The 19,354-nt window shown below is 39.1% G+C and overlaps 1 protein-coding gene and 1 long non-coding RNA gene across 2 annotated transcripts; one reads left to right on the top strand and one right to left on the bottom strand.

Annotated features, from left to right (window-relative positions):
* The first annotated feature begins 7,869 nt into the window (after positions 1 to 7,869).
* On the top strand, positions 7,870 to 8,900 carry LOC121889552. The gene is made up of 3 exons (XR_006093560.1): positions 7,870 to 7,943; positions 8,017 to 8,080; positions 8,159 to 8,900. It is a non-coding gene; the product is annotated as an uncharacterized LOC121889552 (long non-coding RNA).
* A 4,431-nt stretch (positions 8,901 to 13,331) lies between these two features.
* LOC121889872 (secretory phospholipase A2 receptor-like) lies at positions 13,332 to 17,320 on the bottom strand. The gene is made up of 5 exons (XM_042402096.1): positions 17,250 to 17,320; positions 15,323 to 15,768; positions 14,948 to 15,290; positions 14,095 to 14,208; positions 13,332 to 13,486 (listed from the first exon to the last, which is right to left on the bottom strand). Exons 1-5 carry the CDS (start codon positions 17,287 to 17,289, stop codon positions 13,332 to 13,334), a joined length of 1,098 nt encoding a protein of 365 aa, XP_042258030.1. The 5' UTR covers positions 17,290 to 17,320.
* Positions 17,321 to 19,354: the final 2,034 nt, after the last annotated feature.

The raw sequence follows: 19,354 nt of genomic DNA, 5'->3' as shown, positions 1-19,354 counted from the left end.
ATCCATACCCAGTCTGTACCTGGCAACAAATTCAGGACCTCCTGGTTCTCAGTGTCGTTCCTCACAGTGGCCAGGTCTATGAAGTTCTCCCTACAGTACCTGTGAGCATTGGACCAGGTCATTAGTTGATTCACAAAAACAAATTGAGGATCCAGCTGTGTTCCTGCAGATAAATTATTGGGAAAAAAATGAATCTTTGATTTGAAGTGCTGAACTTCAATGTAATCATTATTAGAGAAGAAATAATCCTTAGCTGGGTACTTACCAGTATAACAGACGAAATAATGTGCATGTGTACAAGGATGATTCTCCCATGAGGGACGACTCTTTACAATACCTACACCGAGTTTATCAGTGTCTAAACTTGGTTGATCGGATGCCCAGTCCCTATATTCAGCTCCACTCCCTCTGTACCCATCTGACCACTTCCAATCAATGACTCTGTACAGGCCAATCCAGACTTGACTGTTGTAACCAGCAAATGAAACTGTGTTGATGAGTTGGTTCATGTCTTCAGTGTTTTCAATGGTGACCAGGTCTGTGTATGTCTCTCTGCAGTACATCTGAGCTTCAGTCCAATTCATGGGTTCAGCAACAAAGTGGTACTGATGGAGACGACATGTGGAGAAGATGGACCAGCCTGTGAGGAAAACACCACTTTTTAACATGTGAGGTGACTCTAACATTTTTAAGTATTACAGTATAATGAAATAATAAACACTGTTAGACATTATTAAACACACAGTATTTAACTTCTGCTGCTAGTGGTCTCTTAATCAAAACAATAACAAAAGACAGAGTTTGATGACATCATGAAGTATTGTGGGATCATGGGAGTTGTTGTCTTCATTGTGAAATAACCACCATTGCAGTCATTGCAGTCAGCTTCTCCCGGTTAGGATTCCTTCAGTGTTCATTGTTCAGGAGGTTTTTACCAGGAACCAAATTATCCACAGACGTCTCCTCCTCTCCAAAACAAACAGACCCAATTGTAGGGAAATTTTAGCTCAGTTTGGGGAAATTTACTGTTAAGCAGAATTATTACACAGAACCACTTCAATTATTTGTTCAGCGTTATAACCTCAGAATCAGCATAATAAGACTAATAAATAGTTTCTCTTGGTGATTAGTCAAGAGAATCTTTAACACATAAATCAGCTTTGGGAAGGAATTAACTTGCACTCAGGAGAGGAATCGGATACGTAAAGTGACTGAAAGTAAGTTAAAGAAAACAAAGGCAATGACTTTATATGCAAAACATTTATTACCTAAAGACTAACCTAACAATGACACAAAACAACACTCACTAAACAAACTGACGCTACAATAAAAGAATGAATGAATGCAGAACCAGAGTTTGTCAGAAAAGGGGTTGACTAGTGACCGTCACTGGAAGCAGCTGGTAAACTGGGGTGGCAAATTTAGAATTCAGTTCTAAGCAGATGAAGCTTTTTGAATTCACCCGGTTAGCAGAGCAGAAGTGTGCTACTTGCATGTCTGTGGGCTGGTAGCTGCTGAGTGGTGTGGTGACGGCAGGAGAGATGAGAAGGTGTTGCCACCGTGGGGAGTGGAGATGAAGATTTGTCAGCTGAAGTTGGTTTCAACTCAGAGAAAGAATGGGACCTCGTACCAGTAACAAAGAGAATCCAACTATTGCATTCCAGTGATGGTCTTTTATAGGTACAGTTAGATAAGGGACTTCAGAGAAGTGTCTGACCAATCATGGCATCCACTGGAGGTCAGATAATTTGTCTTATTTTTAAAACAATCTCTCAAACAACTGTACCTTGTTACCAAACAACTACCATGACTAAAAATCGAATGTTCTTATGCTCAGGAGATTACAATGCTACCAAACAGCACATGTTTATCTCTAGTGGTTACTGAGATATTAATTACCTGATTTTAACACACATACAACTTGGAGAATTGAGTTAAAAATTTCCAACATAGTTATGGATACAAATGTACACATTCAAACAATAAGGAAAGTAATAAAGAGATGGCATTGGCCACTTATTAAGGTAGACAGTGTTCTTCTGAGGAATATCCTACACAGTGATTAAAACCAGTAAAACACTGAATGAAGCAGTTTCATGTTAATAATCAGTGTTTCAGCCCCTCTGGATACGAGACAGAGAGGCTGTTAACATTTGCTCAGCTTGTTTCTCTGATAACTTAAGATCCAGACGTCTGATGACTAAAATCCTTCATCCGGTTAAAAGATATAGTTAAAAACAACCAAGATATAAAAAGTTTATCGAAAAATGTGGCTTAAAACTAGATAAAAATGAAATTATTGACAGTTCCTGGCAGACAACCACAACACTGACATACACACAAAGAGGGTATGATGCTATTAACTGCCGACCAAATGAAACAGACCCTTAACCTTGATTAAAATTTCAGATTTCTCACGGTTTGAAAATTGTTGGAAACATCTGGGATAATTAAACAACTCAACAAAATATATAACATATGTCTAGTCGTTTTTAGATTTTATAATGCAGAAAAGTTACATATTATATCTTTAAATATTTCACTGACCTGAGAGATACAGGACACCCAACAAGATCCTTTCCATCATGATGCTGTTCTGAGGTCTCTGTGTGTCGATGTTCACTATTAAAAGGAAACTCTACCTCTGTATTAGCTGTTCTTAGGCAAATCTAGTCAAATACAAGACCAGCTTCTCTTCTCTGTTACTGTTAAAAGTCACGGTTCTGCTGCATTCCAAATGCAAAAAGTATGACATATGTAAATGTTTATCTCCAAAACATTGTCATGTACTCACAGAATATTTAATTTTTTTCCCAACTACAAAAAATATATATTTTATTTCTCACTTAGCTCCAGTCATATCTAGTGTGCAGAGTTTCAGTTGTATTTGTCTTCTATACGTTAGAGGTGAATGGAATTTTTTGTTTCTTTATTTTTTGGTGCTCACAGTGTTGAAAAAGTGTCATTCAGATAATTCAGCAGCAACATCTCCCTCCAAGTCCATGACAGTCAGGACTCCTTGGTCTTCTTTGGTCTTCAAGTAGTTCTTGCAAAGCTTTGAGGTGTGTTTGGGGTCATTATCCTGCTGCAGTATGAATCCTTCTCCACAAAGATGCAAACCAGAGGGTACAGCATGTCTCTGAAGAATGGAGTGGTACTTCTCCAACATTAAGATTGATATATATCAATTATATATAGTATATCTTATGCATGTATTTGTGTGTGTGTGTGTGCGTGTGTGTAGGTCCTTCATTGTCCCTCAGGTTGTGGCATGTTCATACATATTGGGCATATATATACTGCATGTGAGCTCCCACATTATTAAATTAGCAATTTAACAGCAGCTGAAAATCTTTTTACTGACCTTCAGTGGTTAAACTTCTCACCTTGCTGCTGTGATGTAGAGAAGTGTACTTTGGGGTGTGGTAAGTACATCATGACATTGCTGTTGGGTGTGGTTACAGGTGCAACAGAGCATACTTTTGACTACACCCATCAGTAAGGGGGCTTCTCTTTAGCCTGGGGTCTGTTCCAGATCGTGGGTTTAGTGAAAACACATGAGATGACTTTAACTGAAGGTCAGTCACTGTGGTAACTCACTCTGTGAACTAACCTGCTCACTGGCAGCTTTTCTTCAAACCCTGAGTTTCTGTCTGTCTCCTCCCTCCTGCAGAGCCTGAAGGAGTTGTCGGACATGCTGTTTCATTTCCTCATTGTTACAGTTGATATTCATTTGCAGAGCTTTATGTTGGGAGTGGAAGTTTCCCAAGGACTGATTTTACTGACCCAGCCGCTAACAGTAATGTCTTTGAACAGCAATGAACTCATCCTACTTACAAGTATTGTGTTTGTATCCAAAGTATCTTATTTCTCTGTTCCATAGACCTCCGTTGTCCAAAAACTATTATAAACTCGTTAATGAGCCACACGGCTGCACTGTGTGACATGTTTCTTCCTCATGATGAGTTTAGGGCAGCTTGTTGAGGAACAGCTCCAAAAACTAATAACAGTGATCACACTTTCAGTCTCAGGAGAGTAGTTCTCTGTACAGCAGATGGAGTTTGCCCAGCTGTCATGGAAAAGTGAACGTTCAAACTTCCATTTTTACGAGCCCTTTAAGTACAACCTCAACTTGAGCTTTTTCTTAACTCGAACCACATCCTTTAACATGGAGACGACCTTAAAACGCTCAGAAAAATAGAAATGTTGCATTTCATCACAGTCAGCAGAGAGCTGTTTGTCAGGTTTATTCATTTATGTACAAGCATGTCTGTCACCAAGACGGAGACTGTCTGAGATATAAAACAGAGTAGAAAATGAATAAGGTGCAAAAACAAACACTGATGCATGAGTCTGTATTCCCCCCACAACCCCCCACCCCCACCTACAAAGCCAAGCTATGTACAGCAGGTTCACATTTACTGACATCAGACATCTTGCTCAGTTATAAGCCACGCCAAGCTGACAGAGAAACAACATGAACTAAATACTTGCAGATATAAATCCTCTACTCCTTGTCTTCATGCTAACATGCTGACTACAGTGGAGCATAAAGCCGAAATCAAAAAAGCACCATAAAAATATAAAAATATGACATTGATGAGACATGTGGGCAGCACATCTCTAGCCTGGAATCAGGCTCATTTTTTCTCAGTAAGCAGGTGCAGGTGGTAGCCATGCAGGTACTTTTGGTTTGGAACAACTTCCTACTACAAAAATAGTACTTAAGAAAACAGGTCTCTTGAAAGACACGTTGCGTTTGAATTTGTAATTATTGATTATGCTGTTAGTGCCATAAACAATATTCTATTCAGTCTCATTGTGTTGGTGCAGAAATCTCAATACCTGGACAAATACAACCAAAAGTATCTGCATGGCTACACAACACTAGAGACAAGTGAGAAAATATGGTTTTCCATATTAAAAACTGGCAGTTCAGGTAATGGACACAACTAAAAAAGGCCCTGATGAAGATGAGGGGCTCTGGTTTCAGAGCCAGTGGACAGTAAATCAGGATGAAGGGGCCTACCAACTGTCAGCTGCTGTCCTGAAACAGCTACCAGAGGTCAGTGTCCGGAGGTTCTCCACAATACAAATACAGGATTGTATTCATTCAGCAAGAAAACAGGAAATAAAACAGAGGATTCACCATTACCCACCAATATACCTTCAAATTCCTCCCACATCACAGACATAAAATATGAATTCATGATGATGCTGAGAATAATTCTGCTTCTTGAAATAAATAGCTCTTTGAGATGAGCTGCATTGTTGTTCAGCTGCTGTGTGATTACTGTGACCCTTAAAGATGCACTTTGTCTGCTGATGCTGACACACATGAATGAGAACCAGTCATGATGTAGAAAATATGATCGTGTGGAGCCAAACAAATTCTACAAAAACACTTTAAATATATCAACATAAATAAACAAAGGGAAGCTAGTATTTCCTTTAAACATTTACAAATAAATACTTGGTTTTGACCTTTTTGAACCCAAACTGAATCAGATTTTGAGTGAAAAGGAAACAAAGAGACTGGTGGTTGCTTGAAGAAGAAAGTTTGTGCACTAAACATGCTCCATAGTATAAAACTTTCAAAAGGTTGCTATTTCTGTATGTTGTGGTACTTACAGTTTACTAAAACAGGCAACTTGTTCTGGTTCATGTGAATGCTATGCTTGTGTCCTCAACACGCTCTCAGACTGTATGAACAGTTTAAATAAATATAAACACAATTTCTTAAAAAGAAAAAGAAAAAGGAAATAACATGAGACTGATGTGAGGGGTTGAGAGGTTAATGTGCTGTTCTTCTGCTCCCATTCCTGCAAAACAAACAAACAGAGACACACACTTAGTTTGCACGCTCCACATTTACATGGATTTGTCTTTGATATTATCAAGCAAGCAAACAAAACTTTATTTATATCATACATTTCATTCCAGGAATGTACTATGTAAATGTGCCTCACAGAGCTGAGCTGCCACGAAAGTTACAGACAAATATGCACATAATGTTGTACAATACAGAAAATAATAGTAGAAAATAGTTTAAGAAAATGAGCATAAAAGATTATTTTTACAAACATTTTCAATACTTGCCTACTCTAGCCTCAAACCTGTCAGAATTGTAGGAGAACCAGTTGATCTTTGTTTTTCCTGCAAAAATAGCCCAAAGGAGGTCTGAGCTCAATCAACAATAACCTCTAACCTCAAAAGACATGGATGTATATTCAACTTTGTCTGGAAATGCCCTCAGGTAAACTGAGAACCCTTCCTTCACATTAAAGTGTCGGTTTTGACTCCTCACAGAACCATCTCCTCACCCCAAACTCTCTCTAAATTGTGTGGGACAATCCCAAGTGGAATTTATGACACTAATGCTGCTACATGCTTTATCAACCTAAGATTCAGAGGATGCCGGATTAAAGGACCCTTTCCTTGGACAAATGCAGAGAGACTGTTTATCATAGTGAAACCTCATCAATTTGTTTGATGAGTTTGGACAACTCTACCTACATTTTATGTTCTCTTTTCACCTTCTAATCTCATACATACACACACACCCACATTCCTCCCCTGATGCTTTCACCCTGGTAAGACTTCCAATAAAGATAGTCCAGACCTGTCGTAAATTCAGTTAAGCCTTAGTTGAATTTCTGTGTTCCTTAAAACCAGAAGTTTGATTCAATGTTTCTTAAGTATAAAATCATCTTGTAATCTATATATTATTGGTCACAAAGTAATGCCTGTCAAATTGTTACATAGTAATAGAACCACAGTGCCATCCAGTGGACAACTTTCAGTGAGGTTGAAGCTGATGTATGATGTATGTTTTTTTTATTGTGATATCTATTAAATTGCCTTTAAACTCTACATGACTCAGTAGGAATGTGATATGTATGAAGGATTACTTTGATAAGCAAAGAATTAACGCTAGTAGTTACAATGTATGATAGCTAGTAGGAAGAGTAAGTTTGTTGAATAACTATAGTATGTTTTAATTAAGCTGTGTGAGGCCCTGTTAGTGGACATATAGCCAACAAAGATTACATTTTATTTTGGTAACGCTTTACAATACAGCCTGCAACGTACAGTGTAATTACTCTGCAGTTACGGTGTAATCTTTTGTACGTACCAATACATATATGTAGGTACAGGGGAACAAGATGTGACGTTATGGAATAAGGGGGTAAAAATTTAGGGATTTACAAATTACACTGTAGTAATTGTTTAACTACCAGGTACCTGTTCTATTATTACATACATGAGTATGTACGACCTCCTGAGCAATAATCTGGAACTTTGGGAAGAACTGCAGGGTAACATTACCGCTTAAATACATTCAGATTATTACTCACCGTATGTTTGCTGTAAAGTAGCTCAGCAGGGAGCAGATCGGATGTGTTCCCTCATCTCACCAGCGTACACCTGTAGGGTGGGCGGGCGGAGAGCCTTGTCCATTTCTTTATAGAAAACACTCCGTCACCCCCTGCTGTGATCTGATGTGAATGAAGCGTACCCATTCAACTGTGATGACGCTGATATGAGAGGTCATAAGTCACCACTGTAATAAAAACTTAGTACTCTTGCGTTATTATTGTCTTTATGGCATTGCTTTTATTGCTGCCTATCCAAATCTTTATCTCTTATTTAATTTACACTTTGTATTTTGCCTGTTTATTAAAAGAAAATAACAAGCAGATAGACGTGTAATTGTGCTACTTTTACCTGGCTGGTCACGGCCACCTATGTCACTTCCTCTTTATGTTAGTATGTTATTTTCCATACAAGGGAAACGCAGACAGCGCAATCAAATCACATTTTAAATACTCATTGAATACACACACACAGAGACGTGTTTTCCCGTGACGTACGGCAGAGTGCTATAGTCCTCCTACACGGTGGTCAGCTGGCAGACAGGGAGTTTGGTCTTCCTGTTCGAGGTATGTATAGAAGTTGAAAGTCAACCTGCCAGGTTTTCTTCATGGTATTAATGGCAACAATTGTAAATACCAGGTGCAGGCAACCCCAGCTTTTGAACATCCAGATCCGTGGGAGACAGTAGATTTCACCTGTAGAGGTAGGCACTAATAGTTGTTGTTTGCTGTATAGTGTTGTATTGAGTCGTATCAAAAATGATGAGTTCTTTGTGATTTAGGGGTCCAGAGCGGAAGAGCATTTGAGCTGTGCCATAATTGGCCGGGGTTATTATGGTAGAGGTAGGATGAAATAATTAAGCATATCATATTGAAGGCCACGGTTGGATATTTGGGATTGTTTTTTTGTTTTTTTTTTAATTTTCCTTTTTCTTTTCTTTTAGGATAGTTTGCTACTGTTTTGCCTATAGTTTTTGTTCTTTTTATTTTTTTCTTTCTTTTGTTTAGTTGTATGTAGTGTTGCTTTTGCCTCTTTTGGTTCAGCATATTTTTGACTGATTGTAATATTGGTTGATTTGTGTTGTGAGACGAGTCCACTGCGCCTGAAGGACCTCGTTAGGTGTATTAATGCTGTCTCTGCGCTCCTTTATTTTAACTTTAGGTATCCGGGCTGTACTGTGTGGGGGCTCTAGCCGTATGGTTTGTTGTGCACCTGCATGCAGACAAGTATTACACGGCACCTAGGGGTGTTAGTTTGCTGTGTGTGTGTGTGTGTGTGTGTGTGTGTGTTTGCGGTGGTGGCAGTGTTGTGCAAACACATGGTGATGTAGTCGTGGGAAGAAGAGGCTATCTCGTACCAGTCAGCCTGGCTTGTTAATCATATGTTTTTGTTTTTTTCTTTAGAGTTAGGAGTAATTTGAATATATATATTTTATTATTCGCTCAGAAACAGCATGATCGTGAGGGTGTGTGAGGTATTTTCAACTCTTAAATACCTACTTGGCAGATATTATCTTTATTATATCAATAAATTGGTTTCTGGTTGTATTACAACATTACTGTTTTTTTAAATTGATCTTTTTAAATAAATTTAAATGAATAAATTTGATACAATTGTTCTCGAAGCCACGTCTCTGTTTAATTTCTTTACACTTATCTGTGTGTTGACCTGTATAGAGTAGGTGGTCTTGGGGGAAGCCCAGGTTAAGGTGGGATTAGCAGTGCCTTACCCTCCAGTTGGGCAGGTCACACATATCACAGAAATGTTTTCACCTGTATATAGTCATTCCTTGTGTATATTTCCATATCCAACAATTGTGATTAAATGTTAATTAATTGTGAGATTTGTCCAACACATCCACTCTGATCTAATTAATGTCCTCTAGTGAGGCTGGAAGTTGTGCAGCTGTTTGCTGTGTTTAATACTTTGGATTTTGGCGGGCCAGCTTTTATATAACGGCAGCCGTGAGTTCCCTAATTTTAAATGAAGTCATTATTTGTGTTATTGAATTTATCATTTAAGTAACTTGGTGTTTGCTTGATCTTTTCTTTTAACTCTTAATGTAGTCTACTCGTATTTTGTGTCAAACATAGGTAACGGTAAATGGTAAAATGATGTTACTTTATGTACAGTACATACTGTATAGTAGTTGTTTATGTACAGTATATAACTTACAGCCTGCTCAGATATACAGTCATGAGTGAAATATTACACATTTTGTATTTTAGACTAAAATAAATGTATATAATTTGTTGGTACAGTTGGTATTATAGTGTAACAATGTAAATGTAAAACAGGTTACCTCACTCTCCCCACAACGGATCACAATATCTATTTTTTCTGTACCAGTAGGCCCAATCTGCAACATAGCCAAGCCTATGTGAAATATCTTAATAACCTAAACGTGGGTGAGGGTGGATGTGTCCTAAGGCACCACAGTTGAATAAAGACAAAAATAAATCTTGTTCTTCTATCACAATGAAACTTATTATTACAGACCTACATACAATATATTTCTGTATTATAACCTTTATTTTTATCATGAAATTATGCAAATTAGGCAAACTCATGTAATAAGTCAGAACAAATATAACTATTTCAGGTGCATCGTCTTCCTTTCATCATATGTGTATAATAATTAACACGAAAAACAGAAATGTACAGTGGGGGAAATAAGTATTCAACACGTCAACAATTTTTTCAGGAAACATATTTCCAGTGCAGATATTCATATGAAATTAAGATCAGACATTGATATTAACTCAATAAGGCAAAACAGCTAAAGAAATCATAACATTCCAATCAATAAAAAAGTCATGTGCATTAAATTTGAATGACCTAAAGTATTGAACACGCTGTATGAACAAACACTGAACCACTAATTAGTCCTCTTACCTGTGCTATTTAGAATCAGCTGGTTAGTTCATGTGGCTATTAGCACTTCCACTCTTTTAAAAAGGGTTAGACATCTGTGAACACATTATTTGTTACCAAGCTGTCATGAAGAAGCATCTCATGATGATTAGAGGCAAAGAGCTCTCCCAAAACCTTTGCAACAAGACTGTTGAGCAACATAGGAAGGGTACAGGTTACCGACTGATTCCTCAACTCTTAAATGTTCCCATAAGCACCACTGGGGCCATTATCTGCAAGTGGAAGCAGCATCACTCCACCATCAACTGGCTGGGGCATCAAGGGGCTGTGGTTTCCCCTTCCTTAGCTGCCTCCAGGCCCTGGGGAGGAAGCTGACTGTCAGAGGACGCACCCCGTCCCTCCCTCACCCATCATGAGGAGTGTATGTGTCTGACACAGAAGTAGCCCCAACTTGACCCCACCATGCCCGTCAGAAACAAAGCTTTCACATTTATTTCTTTTTCACAAATGAGCACACGATTCTTAACCTTTGACTGTCTAAACTAAATATAAATGAAATGATATGAAACATTCTGTTATTAACGTCCATTATCAAAGTCAAACTCTATGTAGAAATATAGGACTGGCAGTAGCAGCACTGCAGCAGCAACACTGTCTGTGTGGACACTGCAGGTGTGTGAGACGCAGCAGTTCAGTGATGCACACACACTGTTCAGGTAAAGGTAGGCTGTGTGTTCCAGGAGTTAGAGGCACCACACTGAGGAGAAGGTTGCTTATGTCTCGCCAACTCAGGTGAGATGAATAAAGGGAAAAACAATGTCTGTTGCTCGTTCTTCTCTGGCCTCTCATCTTACATCTTTCTATGACATAACGTCACGCAGGCAGCCTGCTTGGCAGCAGGTGTTCTCTCCTCTACTCATCTGCACTGTGCCTGAGTTTCTTCTCCAGAAATGTTGCACAAGGTGAGTAATTTCTCCCCCCATCTCTGTTATCAACCTTACACTCTAACTGTGCCAGACACACAGGAGCACATAGCCGGGCTCACACACAGTAAATGGGTGATGATTCTTCCCAGGTTCATGGTCACGGAAGGTTTCATCACCGAAGGGTAGCATCCACTCTCCAAGAGACCAGGTAAAGGTGAGTAATTTGTTATTACATCATTATCATTTGTGTCAAACAAAAGGCCACTAAACACAGCTCCCATCTAAATGTTTCAAGGCTGCAAATTAATACAAAACTCCAAGTTCTTAGTTTAACCAAACTACACCCAAATAAGTCACTTTACTGAACTCAATACATGTTTTATTTTCTCTCTCTGTTATCTGTCTTCCTCAAATTCTCTCAAGCATCTCATGTAGAAATGCAATAGGACTCAGTAAATCATTACCAACAAAGAGAGAAATACAGGAGAGGTTCAATGACTCCTCTAAAATGAAGATATTTCAGATGTTTTCTCAAGCAAACCATTTTATTGATCCTATGGTAGTGAGATTATTTCTAAAGGGTAACATGCAATCAGCTGTAGTTCAGTAAAACTACAACAACAAATCACATCCTCCCCTCTTGTTTTACATGTCTGTCTCTCACTTTGTTCCCACATTTACTAGACTCTCACTTTGAAGCCAACAATACACACATGCAAACACAAGAGTGCAGTGTTGCATTTTAATTCTCACACACAGATACGTGGAGAGCTCAGCATGTATGCAATATGAAACACAGTATGTGCTCATGCAGTCATTGATAATTCACTATAATCCCACTATGTATCTGTATATTCTTTAGTTGTGTGTAATTATTTAGACCTGACATATTTACAGAGGTTTGGTGTGACGTTCACAACCATGTTTGTAGGAGCACATAGTTTGTCCAATGGTGTGTAAAATAACAGAGGTGCTCAGTCACATGACATGTTCCCGTCATCATCTGACAACAAACTAACTACATTTACTCAAATACTGTACGTCAGTACAATTTTGAGGTACTTGTACTTTACTTGAATGTTTCCATTTTTAGCAACTTGTACTTCACAATATTTGAGGAAATATTATACATTTATTTAACACCTATAGTCACTAGTTACTGTACAGAATATTTTATTTAACATAAAAACACTCATGATATAAAATACAACACATTAAAGATTAAACCAGTGTTTCACTTGTCTTTTAACCTCTTTCCTCTCCCATCAATCATCTCACGACCCCTCAGATTTATCTTGGGACCCTTTGGAGGGGCCCAACCCCTAGGTTGGGAACCACTGGACTTAACTACCTACAGTTAAGTTTGCTGTATATAAAGTAGTTCAAACTAGCTCCACCTTAACCAGCTACAACAATAAAATGTTGTTCACACACTGATGCATCAGTATTAATAATCTAATAATGTCATATTAACGTCACTGCACAACCACTATTTTCACTTGTTATACTTCTACTACGTTTTACTCATCATACTTATGTTATATTGTAGTATTGCTGCTTTGAAGTAAAGGATGTAAAAACTTCTTCCTCCACTGGCTGTCATGGAGGGAATGTGAAGTGGATACATCTGTTGCTTTTATCAGGTTGGTTCACACACTGTAAACTTGAAGCCAAAGACTCATCTCATATGTTTTATTTGGAAGAAAAGTGACTTTGATTGAAACACTTCACACAGTAATATTGATGAGGAAGGATAAAACTCTTCTATACAGGATGTAGTCAAGGTTACGGTTAAGCTGATGATAGTATATTGTTAGCAGATAGAGGATCAACATTCAACATGGATTACAGATAAGTAAAGCTGGGTTTTCATTTCAGAGCTCAGTCTTCTTTCATTTTTTCTTCTTCTCTTCTTTTCCCTCCTTGTGGAAGACTTTCCCATCAGGCTGTTCTCTCCACTTCAGGGTGACTCCACTCACTCCTTGCTCCTTCAGTCTGTCCTGGAACTGGGAAACACAAATGGAAGCCATTTGGAAACATTCATCCCCCTTATTGTGTTGTTGTTGTATCTAAAAAACCCCACTGGTTTTTAGATATTATCAAACTTCATAGTGGCAAAACACATCAAGCAGAATAAGCATGTAAACAAGTATTCTAGACCTGTTTGAGACACCCCCAGCCCCCAACCCAGTCTGGATTTTGGAGACTTGCCTTTTTCAGGATGTTTGCTTTCACAGCAGGGTCATTGAGATCCACAGAGGAGTCCTGCACCTTCATCCTCAGCTTAACTACCCACCTCTTTACTGGTACTGAGACACAGAATGAGAGGAGAAATGAATCATTCATTTGCTGTCCTATTAGTTCTGTGATATTTACATTTTTTCAAGTACATTCTGTTAGGCCTCAAAGCACAAGGTCACACAGAGAAGGCCTACATGTAACCTGTGAAGCCTGACCACAAGGTGCTTTTTCCTTTATTTCCCCCGAGACAAAGGAATAGGAACAAAATGCTGCTTACAGACAATGAGAGTCCATTGCAAACTCCATTTCCAAGGATGCTTTGCGATTTTCACACCTCAGCAGGGAACAGTCAACATACAGTCTCTCATTGATGGAGACGCTCCTGCACAGCGGAGCATCCTGATGACATAGCCATGACATCACCGCCCCTTTAAAAACTGAGCACACCCTGAAACACACGCTTTCATTGTGAACTGAGCCAGGAGAAACACCGTCCTCCTGTGAGTCAGCTTCACTAACGTAGGTACCCCACGCACGTGTCTTTCCCCTCACCGAAGTCTTTCCCCTCGCTGGACAAGACGAGACTTCGCCCGTGTTCACCCGAACACATTCCTGGATCCAAGAGAGACCGCTGCTGCAACCACCGTCATCAAATTCCCCTTGAGAAGGAAGAAACAGAGTTTCTTCAGGAAGACGTGGAACTTCTCTGCCCCGCTCTTCTTCACCGAGTCGACTCTGTTGTTCTCTCCGCCAGCCAGCTCGCCAGAGATTCGCCACAGCGCGAGAACGGCTGTGTTTGTGCCACCGTGAGGGAGGAAGTAAGTTGCAGAAACCAGACAACGTGCGTCACAGACTGCTGTCCGTACGCATGCTGTCTGTGGACAAAGGAACTGCTTCTCTTCCCCTCACAATCGCTTTCCCTTCTTCTTCCCTTTCTCTTGCGACTAACACACACACACACACACATACACGCACTGACATCTTTTTACACATCTGATGGTCAGATAACATTAGATACAGAACTGCTCTCTCTTTCCTTATCCGCCATCAGACACGTGTGTAACACAGAATTTGGTGAGTGTAACCCTATTGTGTAACCCAGACACCGCTCGAATTCAACCCTTCTTTGTTCACCCTTGAATGTTGATATTTCTCAGATATTAACATTCTAGATGAACTCTTTTATGAGACTACCTTGTTTGGTTATTGGTCCCGGTTTCCAGGTGGTGCCCCGTATTTGATAATACATATTAATAATTCTATTAATCAATTAATTTATATTTATTATTGATAATTGTTAATTATTGTTAATAATCAACTGTGCTCCTCACAGATCCAACAGTTGGTGCCTGAATTATTGATTAACATTAACAATATCTTTCAATATCTTTTCAATATCTTTCATAATTCATAATTATCTATGATAATTATGAATTATTGCTAATAACCAAACGCACTCCTGCCCGTCCTAACAATTCAAACATGATTTATGCTTAAGTTATGCAGCTGAAGGACAGTAAACCACTCACCAGGAGGGACACTGTAGCAGACAAATGGAAATCTCTCTTCACAGGACTTGAATGTCCATTGGTCTGATTCCTGCACACCACACATCATTTTCATGAGTGATCCTGAAACTGAGGCACTCCAACTGTTGAACGAGTAGGCACTGCCATCAGACCAGTTAATGTCAGGATCTCTGTACAGGCCGATCCATGTCCAGGCTCGACCTGGCAACAAATTCAGGACCTCCTGGTTCTCAACGTCGTTCCTCACAGTGGTCAGGTCTGTGAAGTTCTCCCTGCAGTACCTCTGAGCATTGGACCAGTTCATTCTTTGATTCACAAAAACAAATTGAGGATCCAGCTGTGTTCCTGCAGTTAAAGTATTGGGGAAAAATGAATCTTTGAGTTGAAGTCCTGAACTACAATATAATCATTATTAGAGAGGAAATAATGCTTTGCTGGGTACTTACCATTGTAACAGATGAAATAATGTGTAAGTGTGCAATCAATGGAATGCCATGAGTTATAAGTATCTATGATAACTACACAGCGTTTATCAGTGTCTAAACTTGGTTGATTGGATCTCCAGTCCCTATATTCAGCTCCACTCCCTCTGTACCCATCTGACCACTTCCAATCAATGACTCTGTACAGGCCAATCCAGACCTGACTGTTGTAACCAGCAGATGAAACTGTGTTGTTGAGTTGGTTCATGTCTTCAGTGTTTTCAATGGTGACCAGGTCTGTGTATGTCTCTCTGCAGTACGTCTGAGCTTCAGTCCAATTCATGGGTTCAGCAACAAAGTGGTACTGATGGAGACGACATGTGGAGAAGATGGACCAGCCTGTGAGGATAACACTACTTTATAACCTCAGAATCAGCATAATAAGACTAATAAATAGTTTCTCTTGGTGATTAGTCAAGAGAATCTTTAACACATAAATCAGCTTTGGGAAGGAATTAACTTGCACTCAGGAAAGGAATCGGATACATAAAGTGACTGAAAGTAAGTATAAGGCAATGACCTTATATGCAAAACATTTATTACCTAAAGACTAACCTAACAATGACACAAAACAACACTCACTAAACAAATAATGACGCCACAATGAAAGAATGAATGAATGCAGAACCAGAGTTTGTCAGAAAAGGGGTTGACTAGTGACCGTCACTGGAAGCAGCTGGTAAACTGGGGTGGCAAATTTAGAATTCAGTTCTAAGCAGATGAAGCTTTTTGAATTCACCCGGTTAGCAGAGCAGGAGTGTGCTACTTGCATGTCTGTGGGCTGGTAGCTGCTGAGTGGTGTGGTGACGTCAGGAGAGATGAGAAGGTGTTGCCACCGTGGGGAGTGGAGATGAAGATTTGTCAGCTGAAGTTGGTTTCTCAGAGAAAGAATGGGACCTCGTACCAGTAACAAAGAGAATCCAACTATTGCATTCCAGTGATGGTCTTTTATAGGTACAGTTAGATAAGGGACTTCAGAGAAGCATCTGACCAATCATGGCATCCACTGGAGGTCAGATAATTTGTCTTATTTTTAAAACAATCTCTCAAACAACTGTACCTTGTTACCAAACAACTACCATGACTAAAAATCGAATGTTCTTATGCTCAGGAGATTACAATGCTACCAAACAGCACATATTTATCTCTAGTGGTTACTGAGATATTAATTACCTGATTTTAACACACATACAACTTGGAGAATTGAGTTAAAAATTTCCAACATAGTTATAGACACAAATGTACACATTCAAACAATAAGGAAAGTAATAAAGTGATGGCATTGGCCACTTATTAAGGTAGACAGTGTTCTGCTGAGGAATATCCTACACAGTGATTAAAACCAGTAAAACACTGAATAAAGCAGTTTCATGTTAATAATCAGTGTTTCAGCCCCTCTGGATACGAGACATTCAGAGAGGCTGTTAACATTTGCTCAGCTTGCTTCTCTGATAACTTAAGATTCAGACGTCTGATGACTAAAATCCTTCATCCGGTTAAAAGATATAGTTAAAAACAACCAAGATATAAAAATGTTTAATAAAAATGTGGCTTAAATCTGGATACATGTCAGTTTATGACAGCATTTGGCAGACAACCACAACACTGATGTATGCACAAAGGTCATATGATGCTATCAACTGCCGACCAAATGAAAAGGACCCTTACCTTGATTAAAAGTGTGAATTTCTGGGTTTGAACATTAGAAACATTTTGGATGATGTAATTACACAACTCAATAAAACATTGAGTGAAACGTTAGACATTAAACATTATAATGTGCAAAAGTTACATATTATATCTTTAAATATTTCACTGACCTGAGAGATACAGGACACCCAGCAAGATCCTTTCCATCATGATGCTGCTCTGAGGTCTCTGTGTGTCGATGTTCACTATTAAAAGGAAACTCTACCTCTGTATTTGCTGTTCTTAGGCAAATCTAGTCAAATACAACACCAGCTTCTCTTCTCTGTTAGGGGCAAAAGTCACTGGTCTGCTGCATTCTGTATGCAAAAAGTAATGACACACATTTAAATGTTTATCTCCAACACATTTTCATGTTCCCACAGAGCATTTTTGAGGCTGTTTTTTTCAGAGTCATACTTTGGTCGTGTGCAAAGGTGATGATTTGAAGGGATCAGTTCATCTCACCTACAAAATATATATATTTTATTTCTCACTTACCTCCAGTCGTATCTAGTGTGCAGAGTTTCAGTTGTATTTCTCTTCTATACAGTAGAGGTGAATGGAATTTTCTGTTTCTTTGTTTTTTGGTGCTCACAGTGTTGAAAAAGTGTCATTCAGATAATTCAGCAGCAACATCTCTCTATGGAGTCTTCATTACTCCAAACAGAATTCACTGTGATCAGTTTTCATTGGGACTATTTCTTCAGTAGAAAGTAGTTCCAAAGATACCTGTTCACAGAGAGGCTGGGCTGGATGTTTGAAATGTTTAAATGTGGTTAACACCTCTAATTAAAATTCCACCGATTCCAATGTGTATATACATCAAATGAAAATACACACATACATATATAAATAAATTGAGTAATATCAGTTCACAGGTTTAATAGGAGACAGTTCAACCAGATTTGGCTCATGGCTGCTATTTGTCTACCACTACTCTACTACATATTGTTGCCTTCAGGCAGCAGGAAGTCTTCTGAGCCTCTCACTTATACATACATGTAAATGTTAAGACATTCTGAATGATGGTGATGTATTATTGTGTAAAATGATGACCTGGTTCATGTTTTTGCTATCTACTACTCACTGGCAATAACAGACACAAGTACATTTTATGGTCTAAAGGGTGGAATAGATGCATACTGAGACCTCTAGTCAAGATACTTCTATTTTGCATTTGTTCTGAATGTAAAACTATTTCTTTCATTACAAGTGATTTGAAAAAGGTACATGAATTACAGAATATCTTAGTATTTCCTCCTTTTACTTTAATGACATCATGCACCCCAGCTGGCATGGACTCCACAAGTCTGTTCAAAACCTGATGAGCCTCGTTAGGATTTGACAATGTTCCAAAGAGCTTCTTGTGATGTCACAGAAAGTTTGGCTCTCTCAGTCTTCAAGTGCCCCATGAATGTTCAATGGGGTTGAGGTCAGGTGACTGTGGAGGAAAGTCCATGACAGTCAGGACTCCTTGGTCTTCTTTGGTCTTCAAGTAGTTCTTGCAAAGCTTTGAGGTGTGTTTGGGGTCATTATCCTGCTGCAGTATGAATCCTTCTCCACAAAGATGCAAACCAGAGGGTACAGCATGTCTCTGAAGAATGGAGTGGTACTTCTCCAACAATAAGATTGATATATATTAATTATAAACACTATATCTTATGCATGTATTTGTGTGTGTGTGTGTGTGTGTGTGTGTGTGTGTGTGTGTGTGTGTGTGTGTGTGTGTGTGTGTGTGCGCGTGTGTAGGTCATTCACTGTCCCTCAGGTTGTGGCATGTTCATACATATTGGGCATATATATGCTGCATGTGAGCTCCTACATTATTAAATTAGCAATTTAACAGCAGCTGAAAATCTTTTCACTGACCTTCAGTGGTTAAACTTCTCACCTTGCTGCTGTGATGTAGAGAAGTGTACTTTGGGCTGTGGTAAGTACATCATGACATTGCTGTTGGGTGTGGTTACAGGTGCAACAGAGCATACTTTTGACTACACCCATCAGCAAGGGGACTTCTCTTTAGCCTGGGGTCTGTTCCAGATCGTGGGTTTAGTGAAAACATGTGAGATGACTTTAACTGAAGGTCAGTCACTGTGGTAACTCACTCTGTGAACTAACCTGCTCACTGGCAGCTTTTCTTCAAACCCTGAGTTTCTGTCTGTCTCCTCCCTCCTGCAGAGCCGGAAGGAGTTGTCGGACATGCTGTTTCATTTCCTCATTGTTACAGTTGATCTTC

The sequence above is a fragment of the Thunnus maccoyii genome, chromosome 22, assembly GCF_910596095.1.
Source record: "Thunnus maccoyii chromosome 22, fThuMac1.1, whole genome shotgun sequence".
NCBI lineage: Eukaryota > Metazoa > Chordata > Actinopteri > Scombriformes > Scombridae > Thunnus > Thunnus maccoyii.
Note: the sequence above shows the minus strand (reverse complement) of the source record. Positions and strands in the feature narration are given on the sequence as shown.

Bases quoted from the DNA above. Each gene is read 5' to 3' on its own strand.
- LOC121889872 (XM_042402096.1), bottom strand. From the start codon at position 17,289: ATGATGGAAAGGATCTTGCTGGGTGTCCTGTATCTCTCAG. The intron at 15,291-15,322 runs ATTCATTTTTCC...TTAACTGCAGGA, and splicing joins TTCAGGACTTCAACTCAAAG to ACACAGCTGGATCCTCAATT. The intron at 13,487-14,094 runs GTTTCTTCCTTC...TCTGTGTCTCAG, and splicing joins CGTCTTCCTGAAGAAACTCT to TACCAGTAAAGAGGTGGGTA.